The sequence below is a fragment of the Agelaius tricolor genome, unplaced genomic scaffold (genome assembly GCF_023055355.1).
Source record: "Agelaius tricolor isolate 1412-34295 unplaced genomic scaffold, bAgeTri1.0.p SCAF_64, whole genome shotgun sequence".
In the NCBI taxonomy this organism is placed as follows: domain Eukaryota; kingdom Metazoa; phylum Chordata; class Aves; order Passeriformes; family Icteridae; genus Agelaius; species Agelaius tricolor.
The window spans coordinates 920785-935497 of NW_027269324.1; the positions used below are offsets into that span (position 1 = coordinate 920785).

A 14713-nucleotide genomic window follows, 5' to 3' on the forward strand; every position below is an offset into this window, starting at 1 on the left:
AGACACCTGTCCCTTTTCCTGCCCCTCCCAGTGATATGATGTGGGATGGAGGAACATGAGGGTCTGGCCATGGCCCTGTCATTACATTCACTCCCACCCCAGAACATTGCCAGGAGCAGGAAAGGGACTCTCTCTCTCTCTCTCTCCCTGAGGAGAAGGGTGTCCTTTCCAGACAGGGGAAATTGTGGCCAGGCAGACCCAGTGAGTTGTGTGCTAGTTTTCCCTGTAAACAGTTTTATTTATCCCTTCTGTTTTCAATATTGTTTCTGTTCCATTTGTTCCTTATCTCGTTGCTGTTCCCAATTAATTGTTCTTATCCCAGCCCGGGATCTTTGCCTTTTGTGCTTTCCATGGGAGGCGGGAGGGCAGCGAGCGGCAGCGTGGTTTTAGCAGGAGCAGGAAATTGGGGAATCCCATTCCTGAAGCCCGGTCCATGGAAACCGAGCATCCCAGCTGGTGCCAGCCCTGGTGGCCATGGCAGCAGCCTTGGGAGCGGGTCCCTGGCTGGGGCTGTGGGTACCTCTTCCCTCTGGTGCCCAGGGACAGGAGTGGAGGGAACGGCTGCAGCTGAGTCAGGGCAGGCTCAGGTTGGATGTCAGGAAAAGGTTTTTGCCCAGAGGCTGCTGGGGCCCTGGCCAGGCTCCCCAGGGAAGGGTCCCAGCTCCAGGGCTCTCTGAGCTGCAGCAGTGTTTGGCCAGCGCTGCCAGGCCCAGGCTGGCATTGTTGGGGTGTCCTGTGCAGGGCCAGCAGTTGGACTGGAGGATCCTGATGGGTCCCTCCCAGCTCAGCCAGTTCTATGTGTTGAAGATTGCAATGCAAGATGTATTTCATTACCATCTGTATGGCAGATTATCTTTTGTCAAGTGGGCAGTTTGCCTTATCCGTCTCTTTGAGTGACCACATTCACACCTCCCTCGGGAGGGGACATCTGCTGATAACAGACTATTGAATGTCACTGCACGACTGATAAGAACTATAACATTCCATTGTGAGATGCTCCGCCCAGAGGGAGGAGCCAAGCATTGCTACCCAGATAGAATCCAGAAGTTTTGAGACACCAGCACGGCTTTCTCCACAGGATTCCCCAGAGAAACAGCAGCTGCCTCTTCTTCCACTGGATCTTCAGAGGAAGAATAATTCCCTCTCTACAGGCCCCCCTTCCTTCAACAGAACCACCCCTGACACTGCAGGAGGGCTTCAGCCACATTTCCAATTGGACTGCCACCAACACCCTGACCCACAGGGTGTTAGGTTGGGTTCTGACTCTGTCAGTCTTGTTCTAGTGTACTGCACTGTTTATTTTATCCTTTTTTTTTCTTCCCTATTAAAGAGCTGTTATTTCCTGCTCCCATATTTTTGTGCCTGAGAGCCCCTTAATTTAAAATTGATAGCAATTGGGAGGGGTGGGGAGGGTTTACATTCTCCATTTCAGCGGAGGCTTCTACCTTCCTTAGCAAACTCCTGTCTTTCCAAGCAAGACAGTTTATTAGGGTCTAACACTGCAGGGGTCTAGGGGTTAAAGAGAACAGCAAGGGAGGGTTTAGGGTAGAAATACAGGAAAAGAGGGGGTAGAGGAGAGCATCAGGGATCTAAGGGTTTAGGGGTGGTATACAGGGAAAGGGACCAATAGGGAATGCCAGAGTGGAAAGGTGGAGACATAGACTGATGGGAAGACAGGGAAGGGAGAACTCTCTAGAACATGAACATATGAAGGTAATAGGGGTAGGAAAGGCCAATGGGCCAATGGGGAGGACAGAACTAGGACAAATTACCATAGTGCTTCCGAGCACCATGGGGGAAGTTTCTTTCCTCACCCTGAGCTGTGAGGAATGCCCGGAGCCTAAGGTGCATCTCTCCAGGGCATTGCTCTTGCCCTGTCCCCAGTAGGCTCACAGGCTCTCACAACTCCCCCTTTTTGTTTAGTTAAAAGTCTTCCCCTATGGATTTCTGCAAGCACCTAACAAAATAAGGGAACATTACTTACATAACAATAGCTATAAGTCATAATAGTACGAAAGTAATAACTCAAAGAGGAAATAGTACATAAGATTAGGATACAACTGAAATAATTGAATGGGTAGGAACTAATTAAACAACATCTTTTTTCTGGAATGCAAGATCGATAGGAAGTTGTATTGTTCAGGCAGTACAGAGCTGTTTCCTTTTTCAGGTTATTGCTGCATCTATACGCCACATCTTTCGTTCTTCTTTTCCACGCTGCTTGTGCTTGTCATCACAGCTTTTGGCAAGGATCGTTATTCTTGTAGGACAGGGACCCCCTCTCTCAGTCCCTGCATGCCTTGCAGCGCTTCTTATCAGGCACGGATACCTGCTTTGGGTTCCTCCCTCTTTTGGATTGGACAGGGGCCTCCAGGGTCTGCAATCTCCCTGCCATCTCCCAATCACCTTCCCTAGCAGCTTGTTCCCACTCCCCTGCCCAGTGATCCTCAGGCTCGGTGTTAGAGTCTGGGGAATCACTGTCTTCTGCTGAGGAGGAGGGCCTGCTGGTAGAGGAGCGCTGCTCCTGGGTAACCGGTGCAGCCCCGTGCCGTGGGCTGCTGGCAGCCAAGATGGCTGCCTTCCGGTCACCATCATGGCCACTTCCAGCTCCGGGGATGTGGGAGCCACAAGTGTCATGGCCCCAGGGGTGGAGCCTGGGGTGGAGAAGGTGGAGACCACAAGGGGAAAGGCAGAGCCTGCGTCGGGAAGGGTGGTTGGGATCCCAACACAGGGACAACCATCGACACAATGGGTGGAGGGGAATGTGTTGCAGGGGAGGAGCCCAACAATGGAGGAGCAGGATCAGGAAAGTGGCCATTTTGGGGTGCGAGGGTGGGAAAACTTGGATCAGGAGGGGACAAAATAGCAGGGCTGGCCATGTTGCCGGCGCCATTTTGTGGGGTAATGGCCACTGGGGGAGATGAAAGAGGGTATGCAGGCACAGGAGGAAGGTTGAGGGGAAGGTCCAGAGCAGCACGGCCAGTGCCATCCTGGTGAGGGGAGAGAGGAGACCGGGAGGCGTCAGGGAGACGGCAGCAACCATGTGCTGGATAGTGACATCTGCCTGCTGATTGCTCCTCAGGTGGGGAAGAGGGTTTGGGGGCATGGGGAGAGGATGAAGTGGAAGGGGTTTTGAACTGGGGACCCAAAACTTTTCCTGAATTTTCCCCTGATTTTTTTAACTGAATCATAAATAGCAAAAAAAGAAGATAAGGCTTTTTAACATAAATGGAACGAAAAAGATAATAAAACTTCCCCACTTTAAAATTTCCCTGCATTTTTAAAACAAATAACTTGATCCCGACCATACCCCAGATCTCAAGTGGTGAAACTGATTTCCTTGTAACATAAAATATTTGAAAAGAAAATGATAAAAAGCTTTCAAATTCTCCTTTGAAAAATGATTCCCCAAGCAACAAGGGCTAATGTAACTTGGATATAAATCTCCCGTTGTGGAACAATGAGTTTTGTGCCTATTCTGCAGTCTTCCCACCCACAGGATTTAAAGTGAGAAAACAAAAGAAAAGGGGGACACTGACTGAAACATACTCATCCAGCAGTGCCTCAACAAAGGATCTCGGGGTGGGTCTGTCAAGGAGAGCGATCCTCCAGTCCGTGACTCTGGGAGGGTTGCAGGTCTCTCCCCTCAGCGTGCCCTGATAAAACTCAGAGGTTGCCTTAGGGTCGTGGCTGACCCAAAGGCGACTTAGATTGCAGCCATGCTGGAGATGCTCTCCAGGGGTACCAGACAAAGGTCCCTGTTCGGGCTGCGCTTGTTGTGGTCTGCGGTGGTGGTGAATGCAACCTTCCCTGAGAGCATCTTGCACCAACAGGCAGGAGCCACAGGAGCACCAGCACACACAGACACACACACACACAGACACACACACACACAGACACACACACAGACACAGACACACACACACACACACAGACACACTGACACACGCGCAGACACACAGACACACACACACACACAGAGACACAGACACAGACACAGACACACAGACACACACAGACACACACACACCGACACACACAGACACACAGACACACACACAGACACAGACACACACAGACACAGACACACACACACACACAGACACACACACAGACACACACACACACACAGACACACACACACGCACACGCACACACAGACACAGACACACACACACACACAGACACGCACACAGACACACACACACAGACACACACACAAACACACAGACACACACACAGACACACACAGACACAGACACACACTGACACACACACAGACACACAGACACACACAGACACACACACACACATGCACACACACACAGACACACACACACAGACACACAGACACACACAGACACACAGACACACACACACACACACACACACAGACACACACAGACACACAGACACAGCAGCTCAGCAGTGAATACACAGGAGGGTCCAGGCATAGAGTTTTAATGTGTTTTATTTCAGGCAATGATGAAGAGGTCCAGGGGCAAAAATCAAAGACAAAGGAGGGTCTAGGGTATAAATCAGGATAGAGGGGGTGTAGGAGAGCATCAAGGATCCAGTAGTCTGAGGGCTCAGGGGTGGTACACAGGGAAGGGACCAATAGGGAGTGCAAGAAAGGATAGGTGGAGACATAAACCAATGGGAAGACAGGGAAGGGAGAACCCCCTAGAACATGAACCTATAAGGGTAAAAGAGGTAGAAAAGCCAAAGGGCCAATAGGGAGGACAGAACTGGGAGAAATTAACATAGTGCTGTGAGGCACCATGGGGGACGCTTCTTTCCTGACCCTGAGCTGTGGGGAATGCCCGGAGTCTAAGGTGCATCTCTCCAGGGCATTGCTGTTGGCCTCTCCCCAGTCAGCTCACAGGTCTCCAAACACACACTGGAGTTGGCTGGGGCCGTTCATCATTTCTCTGCTCTCCAGCACCGAGGCAATGGACTCTGGCTACATCCCTGAGCTCGTGCCAATGGCAACCACCCCTGGCAATTGGGCTCCATGGAGCTGCTCTCAGGAAACCCCCAAGAGCTGGGGAGTGCCCCAAAACCACCTCAGAAATGTGAGATACCCCGGCATCTCTTCATGAACATGGAATATCCAAAAACTCAGTCAATAACGGCCTTCCCTTCCCTTCCCTTCATCATCCCCAAACTTTGGCTGTCTTATTCCCGACCCCAGCCCACCTCCCCAGTCCCAACCCCAACCCTTCCCACCCCTCCTGGACATCAAGACATCCCTTCCAAGCTGTACTTCCCCCATTCCACAGCTCTCAAAACCCATCCCACCCATCCTGCCCCACTCAATGCTCATCTCACCCTCCTGATTTGCATTCCACTTTGCCCAATCCCTTTCAACCCCATTTCACCCCAAGGGGCTGTGGAATCAAGGAATTTTGGGGTGGGAGTGAGTAGTTTCAGTGGCATTGAGGTGACAGATCAAACCTTATTGTCTCTTTGAGTGCCAAGAAAGGGAGACAACTAAATCAAATACTCCCAAATTCTCCCAATTATTTCCCTGAATCCCAGATTCCTCTGAAACACAAGTAAAAAGTGAGGCTTTAGATGCCTTTGATGAATTTATTGATTTTTACCCCAATTTTCTCTGTTTTTGAGGGATGAAGATTAATCCAAAGAAAATTAAGGCCAAAAGAAAGGAACAACCAGCCCAGTGTCTTTCCAACATGGATCACCAGGAATGTGGGTCACCAGGGCTCTGACCAACGTGGGTCCTCCCATAGGGGGTGAAACTGGAGTGGTGCACGAAGCTCTTCCTGCACTTGGGGCATTTGCAAGGCTTCCCTTACTGGTGATTCCATTGGTGTCTGGTCAAGTTAGAGCTCTGGGTGAAGCTCTTCCCACACTGGGAACACTCGTAGGGCCTCTCCCCAGTGTGGATGCGCCGGTGCCTGATGAGGTGGGAGTTGTACTTGAAGCCCTTCCCACAGTTGGGGCAGCGGAAGGGCCTCTCCTGAGTGTGAATCCGCTCATGCAGGAGGAGACTGGAGGTGGTCTGAAACCTCTTCCCACACTGGGAACACTCGTAGGGCCTCTCCCCAGTGTGGATGCGCCGGTGGGTGATGAGGTGGGAGTTGTACTTGAAGCCCTTCCCACAGTCGGGGCAGTGGAAGGGCCTCTCATCCGTGTGAATCCGCTCATGCAGGAGGAGATGGGAGCTGGTCCGAAACCTCTTCCCACACTGGGGACACTCGTAGGGCCTCTCCCCAGTGTGGATGCGTTGGTGCCTGATGAGGGCAGAGCTGCAGCTGAAGCCCTTCCCACACTCCCCACACTCGTAGGCCCATTCCCCAGTGTGGATCATCTGGTGGCGGATCAGGGTGCTGCTCTGCCTGAAGCTCTTCCCACACTCCAAGCACTTGTAGGGCTTCTCCCCATCATGAAGCTGCTCATGGACCACCGACTCTGAGCTCTGGCTGAAGCTCTGTCCACCTTCCTGGCTCAGGGTGGGTCTTTCCTCCTCAGAGCACCCTGGGATGGGTTTGGAGCCCCTCTTCCTGTAGAATCTCTGGGACTTGTCCTCCCCATTGGATTCCTGTGCCCTGGAGTCACTAAAAATGGCCTCTTGCATGAGGTTCTGCTGTGGGGATTTGTCCTCCCTGGTCTCCATCCTCAGCTCCTTCTCTGGGGGAGAAAGGACAAGGAGAGGATGGGATTTGCCTCCATTCCACAGGGAAGGGGAAGGAGATCCCCCCAGAGCATCCCTGGCAGGACAGGGTTGGCAGCAGGGTTGTCCTGCAGGCGGGGGCTGTGCTGGGCTGGGAGATGGAGCAGGAGAGAGGGGGAAAGGGGCACTGACTTCCTCCTCACCTGCCTGGCTGTCCTGGGGCATTGTGTCAGTTTGAAAAGACAGGTGTCTTCTAAGGAAGGCAGGAGACTCCCTTAAATTGGAAAATGTTAATCCCTTCACTTGGAATTATAATTTTCAAAATAAGAGGCTGTCAAGCAAAATCTATGGGAATAGGAATAACAGTTCTTCAGTGGAAAAATTAAAAATAGAAATGCAGTAGTACTAAAAAATTACTTACAGAGTCAGAATATGGCCTGACACCCTGTGGGTCAGAGTGTTGTTAGCACTCCTGTTAAATGGTGGCTGCAGTGCTCCTGCAGTGACAGGTGTGGTTCTGTTGGAGCAGTGATCCTGTAGAAGGGTGCAGTTTTCCTCTGAAGGTCCAGTGGTGGTGCCGATCGGCCTGGTCTTCCAATGGGATCCCGTGGAGCTGACAGCTGCTCTTCTGGGAATCCTGTGGGAGAAGGCAGACTCCTGTTCACATCCTCAGATTATATTCAGGTAGGAATGCTTGGCTCCTCCCTCTGGGCGGAGCTTCTCACAATGGGATGTTGGAATTTTTATCAGTGACACTCAATGGCCCATTAACAGAAGATATCTCCCTGGAGGGAGGATTCCTTGTGGAAGAGATTAAGTAAACTGCTCAATTAACAGATAATAATTGCCCCACCTTTAACAGAGGGTAATTGAATACACACCCAGCTAAACCTGAGACACTGTTCCAGCCTTGGAAAGCAGGATTTGGTACCAGGACTTGTTATGGAATGCAACTCTGATTGAAGGCAGAGACAGAATCTCCAGAGCTTGCAGCCAGAAATGGACAGTTGTGTGATACTCATTTCAACATCTTCTCTTTTGGAATTATTGACTAATGATTATTTGCTTTGCCAATCTAATACTTCTGTAATTTTTTGCAAATTTGCACTATCTAAATTACACTGTTCCTTAAGTTAAGTTGGTTTCTGTATCTTTGGTGCTGGCCCTGCCCACTGGTGAAACAGGGCCCCATCCTGCCTAAGTGTTGCCTGGAAAGACAAAAACCCTCACTCTAAATGTCCCCCCTTCCTCCTTGTTCCCCACCCTTCATGCACTGATCATGATGTCCTATGGTCTGGGGTATCCCTGGGGTCAACTGGGATCTCCTGTCCTTGCTGTGTCCCCTCCCAACCTCCCCCACACCCTCAGCCCCTCCCCAGAGTGGCTGAATGAGGGGCAGGACAGGCCTTGGTTCAGTGTGAGCTCAGCAAGAACCAAACCATCTCTGTGTGCTCAGTCCTGTGCTCAGCCCCCAGCCCCGGCATTTCCTCCACTGCAACCGTGGACCCCCCTTTCCCACCCCTCTGCCCCACGGCCGCCGCAGCACCGGCTGACAATAGAAGCAATTCTGTGGCAATTCCAAGTTTCATTGGTTCCTGCACAGCTCCAGCTCAGCTGCTGGCAGGTTCCAATTAAAGAAAAGTGCAAATTCGGCCCAATACAGATATTATTAAAAGGAAGGGGAAGCGTTTAGTAGCTGTCACAAAGGTGACAGGGATGAAGAGAATAATGATTCTCACATTTGGCAAAGAACCCAAGCCTGGGAATTCAGGAGTTATTTGGGAATTTAGCTACTTGAGCTGGCCTTCTTGTAGCACTTTAGGCAGCCTTGTGTTTTACACCATGGGGTGAATGAACCTTGTCAGTGTCACTGGTAGCATTTGCTCCCTTTCCTCCAGTGATTTTAACAAACTTTTCAAGGAAGGACAACCAAATAATTTCTTTACACTCCAGGCCCACAACAGCCATTTTTCTCACCAGTTCTGCCATAGGTTGCTCAGAGGAAGCTGCATCAGAGTTTCCAAGAGTTTCTCCAGAGAGAACCACAACCTCCTCAGAGGAGGGAACCATGCTGTTGTCAAAGGCACCTGGGGTCAAAGAACAGTGCCCTGAACTCACTGTGCCAAAAGAATTTTGCAATCTGGTTAAGAAAATTGTTAGAGAGATGCCTCTATCCAAATTAAGGTGCTAACGAGACCAAATCCTGGATTTTATTGAACAGTAAATGTGAGGTAGAGAGAGAGATGGAAAGAAAGAGAAAAGGGGGAAGAGCAAGGGAGTGACAGGGACAGAGACCTCCCCTGGCGCAGGGCAAGTGTGACATTGTCCCCTGTGTGTGTGGCCTTCCCGGGGTGGGGGTTTTACACCTGAGCCAGTTTGGGTAAGGGGGGTGGTGTTGACCCCCTGAGCAGGGATTACCCCACTGTTTCAGGTTGCAATGTAAGATGGAACCAAATGCATGTTTTCAATCCCCATCTTCATCAACTGCTATAAACAGGTGGGGCAGTATTCTTTATCTCTGCCATGACTCAGCCCTGATAACGCCCTCCAGGGGAGATATCTTCTGTGAATGGGCCATTGAGTGTCACTGCAGGACTGATAAAATTCCATCATCCCATTGTGGGGTGCTCCGCCCAGGGGGAGGATCCAAGCATTCCTACCTGGATATAAGCTTTGCCTTGCAACACCAGGAGCAGCTTGCCTACTGGATTCCCAGAGGACAAGAGCTCCAGAACCACCACTGGACCTGCAGAGGAAGACCAGACCCTTCTACAGGATCACTGCTTGGACAGAATCACGTTCATCACTCCCACAGGACTGCAGCCACCATTTAATGGGACTGCTGCCACCACCCTGAGCAGCAACAGGGTGTCAGGTTATATCCTGACTCTGTCTGTTTAAGGCAGTGTATCTGTATCATTGCCTTGATCTTAATTTTCTTATTAAATTGTAATTCTGAATTAGACTCTCCCCCAGGTTTGCCTTCAAACCAGTACAAAAGACAATGTGTGCTCCCTTTGTTTTCTTCCCAAAATAGAATTTCCCATCTCCAAACCTTTGCCAGATGGAAGAGGAGGCTGCAAGGAAGAGGAAGGAGCCTCGAGACACCCAGGCAGGTGAGGAGGAAGTCAGTGCCCCTTTGCCCCTCTCTCCTGCTCCATCTCCCAGCCCAGCACAGCCCCCGGCTGCAGGACAACCCTGCTGCCAAACCCGTACTGCCAGGGATGCTCTGTGGGGACCTCCTTCCCCTTCCCTGTGGCACGGAGGCAAATCCCATCCTCTCCTTGTCCTTCCTCTCCCAGAGAAGGAGCTGAGGATGGAGACCAGGGAGGACAAATCCCCACAGCAGAATCTCGTGGAAGAGGCTGTTTTGAGCAACTCTAGTGCACAGGAATCCAACAGGGAAGAAAAGCCACAGAGATCCCAGAGGAGGAGGGGCTGCAAAGCCAGCCCAGGGTGCTCTGAGGAGGAAAGACCCACCCTGTGCCAGGAAGGTGGACAGAGCTTCAGCCAGAGCTCAGAGCTGGTGGTCCATGAGCAGCTTCATGATGAGGAGAAGCCCTACAAGTGCTTGGAGTGTGGGAAGAGCTTCAGGCAGAGCAGCACCCTGATCAGCCACCAGATGATCCACACTGGGGAATGGCCCTACGAGTGTGGGGAGTGTGGGAAGGGCTTCAGCTGCAGCTCTGCCCTCATCAGGCACCAACGCATCCACACTGGGGAGAGGCCCTACAAGTGTCCCGAGTGTCAGAAGAGGTTTCAGACACGCTCCAATTACCTCTGCCACCAGCGCATTCATACAGAGGAGAGGCCCTTCCGCTGCCCTGAGTGCGGGAAGGGCTTCAAGCAAAACTCCCACCTCATCATCCACTGGTGCATCCACACCAGGGAGAGGCCCTACGAGTTCCCCACCTGTGGGAAGAGGTTGCAGACCAGCAAAAATCTCTGCCTGAATGAGCAGAGTCACACCCAGGAGAGGCCCTTCTGCTGCCCTGATTGCAGGAAGGGATGCAAGAAAAAATCCACCTTCATCATCCACCGGCGCATCCACACTGGGGAGAGGCCCTACAAGTGTCCCACTTAATGGGAAGAGCTTCTCCATGAGCTCAAATTTGACCAGAAACCAATGGAGTCACCAGTAAGGGAAGTTCTGCGAGTGCCCCAGCTGCAGGAAGATCTTCATGCACCACTCCAGCTTCTTTCTCCATTGGAGGTCCCACGTTGGGAAGAGCCCTGGGGATCCATTTTCCCTGTAATCCATGCTGGGAAGACAGCTGTCAATTTTCCTGCCCCTCCCAATGACCTGATGTGGCATTGAAAAATATAAGGGTCTGGCCATGGCCCTGTCATTACATTCACTCCCACCTCAGGTCATTGCCAGGGGCAGGAAAGGGACTCTCTCTCTCTCTCTCTCTCTGAGGAGAAGGGTGTCCTTTCCAGACAGGATGAAATACATGGCCAGGAAGACCCAGTGAGTTGTGTTTTAGTTTTCCCTTTAAAAGTTTTATTTATCCCTTCTGTTATCAATATTGTTTCTGTTCCTCTTTGTTCCTTATCTCATTTCTGTTCCCAGTAAATTGTTCTTATCCCAGCCCGGGATCTTTGCCTTTTGTGCTTTCCATGGGAGGCGGGAGGGCAGCGAGGGCAGCGCGGTTTTAGCGGGAGCAGGAAATTGGGGAATCCCATTGCTGAAGCCCGGCCCATGGAAACCAAGCATCCCAGCTGGTGCCAGCCCTGGTGGCCATGGCAGCAGCCTTGGGAGCGGGTCCCTGGCTGGGGCTGTGGGAACCTCTTCCCTCTGGTGCCCAGGGACAGGAGTGGAGGGAACGGCTGCAGCTGAGCCGGGGCAGGCTCAGGTTGGATGTCAGGAAAAGGTTTTTGCCCAGAGGCTGCAGGGTCCCAGCTCCAGGGCTCTCTGAGCTGCAGCAGTGTTTGGCCAGCGCTGCCAGGCCCAGGCTGGCATTGTTGGGGTGTCCTGTGCAGGGCCAGCAGTTGGACTGGAGGATCCTGATGGGATCCACCCAGGGACTCCACCGTTTTCTACAGGAGCCCTGCTGCAACAGACCCACACCTGACACTGCAGGAGGACTGCAGCCACAATTCCAATTGGATTGCTACCAACAGCCTGACCAACAGGGTGTCAGGTTGGGTTCTGGTTCTGTCATTGCTGTTTTAGTTTACTGCATTGTTTATTTTCTCCTTTTATTTTCTTCCCCAATAAAGAACTGTTATTTCCTGCTCCAATATGTTTTTCCTGAGAGCCTCTTGATTTAAAATTTATAGGAATTCGGAGGCAGGGGTGTTTACATTCTCTATTTGAGGGGAGGCTCCTGCCTTCCTTAGCAGGCACCTGTCTTTCCAAAGCAAGACAGCAGGACAGAAGGCACTTTGATTCCTTTTGTTCCAAGTTTCTCCTGAGTTCATGACTTCAGATGAACTGGAATGGTCCCGACAGCACAAAAGCAGCCACAATGAGTAGGATCAACCCCCAGGTCACCATTAAATGCACTCAATCCACACCTTCCAGAGCCCAGCAGCAATTCCTGCCTGTGCCCCCAGCTCTGGCTCAGCCTGAGGGGCATTGCTCTGGTGTGTGCGGGGCCGGCTCCTGCAGGACACAGGGCTGGGAGCCGCTCTGTGTCCCGCAGCTTCGGCATCTCAGGCGCCGCTCCACAGCTGCGGGGCTGTGCCACCACTCTTCCATGGCTGTAGCTCCTGTGCCACCACTGTTCCATGGCTGTAGCTCCTGTGCCACCACTGTTCCGCCTTTTCATGCTTACTCCACTGCTGCTCCAAAGCTGTGCTGTGCTGTTTCAGCACGGTTCCTCTGCTCCTGCACCACTGCTCCACTGCTGCTCCAACACTGCTCATCTCCCAATTTTCCACAGCTCCTTCTCTGCTCCTCCCCTGCTCCCCTGGTGTTCCACGGCTGCTGCTTCTGTTCTAGTGCTGCTGCCACAGCTGCAGTGTCACAGAGAGGGGAACATTCGGGCAGCAACCACTGTGCTGTCACAGAGACTGGGACAATGGGGCTGCCACAGCTGTGGTGTCACAGAGAGGGGAGCGCTGGGGCTGCCACAGCTGTGGTGTCACAGTGAGGGAAATGTTGGGGTGGCTGCTGCTGTAGTCATAGAAGGGAACACTGTGGCTGCCAGTGCTTTGTTGTCATAGAGAGGAGAACATTGGGGCTTCCACTGCCCCCAGTGATGTCATAGAGAGGAGAACATTGGGGCTGCCATCCTTGTGAGCTCAAAGACAGGGTAACCTTGGGGCTGCTACCCCTGGTTTGTCATGGAGAGGCTAATCTTGGGGCTGCCACCGCTGTGGTGTCATACAGAAGTCAATGTTGGGACTGCCAATGCAGTGGTGTCACAGGCAGGGGAATGTGTGGGAGTCACTGCTGTGGTGTCACAGACAGGGGAGCATTTGGGGCTGCCACCCCTGTGGTGTCACAGAGAGGGGAATGTTGGGGCTGCCACTGTGGTGCTGTCATAGAGAGGAGAATGCTGGGGCTGCCACCTCAATGGTGTCACAGAGAGGGGAATGTGGGGGCTGCTACTACTGTGTTTTCAGAGACAGGGCAATGTTGGGTTGGGCACCAAAGTGATGTCAGAGAGATTGGAATGTTGGGGCTGCCACCACTGTTTTCTCATAGAGAAGGGAATCTTTGTTCTGCCACTGTGTTGGTGTCATAAAGAGGGGAACACTGTGGGTGCCATCTCTCTGGTGTCACAGAGAGGGGGACGAGGACTGGCACAGCTGTGTTGTCACAGAGACAGGAACAGTGGGGCTGCAACCACTGTGGTGTCCTAGAGAGGGGAACGTTTTGGCTTTCACCATTGTGGTGTCACAGAGAAGGGATTTAGGGCTGCCACAGCTGTGGTGTCACAGAGAGTGGAAGGTCAGGATTGCCTCCGATGTGATGTCACAGAGAGGGGGACACTGGGGCAGCCATCGCTGTGATGTCACAGAGAGGGGAATTTTAGGGCTGCCACCTCTGTTCTGTCACAGGGAGGGGAACATTGGAATTGCCACCCTTGTTGTGTGACAGACAGGGGAACGTTTGAATTGTCACTGCTGTGGTGTCACAGAGAGGGGGACATGGTCCTGCCACAGCTGTGGTGTCACAGAGTGGGGAACACTGTGGCTGCCACCCCTGTGGTGTCACAGACAGGGGAATGCTTGATCTTGAAGTGCTGTGGTATCATAGAGAGGGGAACGTTGGTGTTGCCACTGCTGTTGTGTCACAGACATGGGAACACTGCCAAACCTGCCCTGGTGCTGTGCCCACTCCAGTGCTGCTCCTCTGTGACACTGCAGTGCCTCCTGGGGACATTGTTCACACTCTGGAGACTCATGGGACTATAGGAGCTCTGTGACACTCCAGGGTCTTGTAGAATCCATGGAACCAAGAGGAGACTGTGAAACTCTGGGGCTTCATGGAACCATCCATTGTGATACCTCAGGGCCTCATGGTTCCCAGGAATCCTTGTGACTCTACAGGACTAAATGGAACCAAGGGGACATTGTGACACTGTGGAGTTCATGGAACTGAGGGGATGCCCTGAGACTCAGGTGCCTGAAGATGCTCAGGACACCGTTGTGACACTGTGGCTTGTGGAACCAAAGGGACACTGTGACACTGTGGGGTCTCATGGAATCCAGAGGCCCTTGTGACTCAGTGAGGACAGTTGGAACCAAGGATCCATTGAGATATCTCATGGCCTTGTGTTGTCCAGGGATCCTTGTGACATTGTGGGGCCTCATGGAACCAAAGGGACCATGGACACTGTGTGATCTCAGGGAACCAAGGGGACTCAGAGACACTGTGGGGCCTCCTGGTTCTCAGTCACTTCTGACACTTGTGTCCGTCTACAAAGAGGCAAAGCTGGGCAGCCAGAGTCTGTTGATCCAGAATATTCGCATCTCCATGGGAGGATGTTCCTGCCAGCTGTGGTGCTTTGTGTTCTCTCTGCTCTCTGGGGGAATTGCATCCTACAGGAGACCCCAACTACTCCTGTAGCTGACACCACAGGGCCTGCTGTGGGGTGGGAGCAGAGGCATCTTTCACTCCAC

General features: G+C 52.3%; 1 protein-coding gene across 1 annotated transcript in view; it reads right to left on the reverse strand.

Moving 5' to 3' along the window:
* The window catches only part of LOC139605317 (uncharacterized), an 850331-nt gene that overhangs the window by 767828 nt on the left and 67790 nt on the right, over window positions 1-14713 (reverse strand). Inside the window, 1 exon segment of the mRNA XM_071456679.1 lies at window positions 5875-6462. Coding sequence (XP_071312780.1) covers window positions 5875-6462 — 588 coding nt within the window.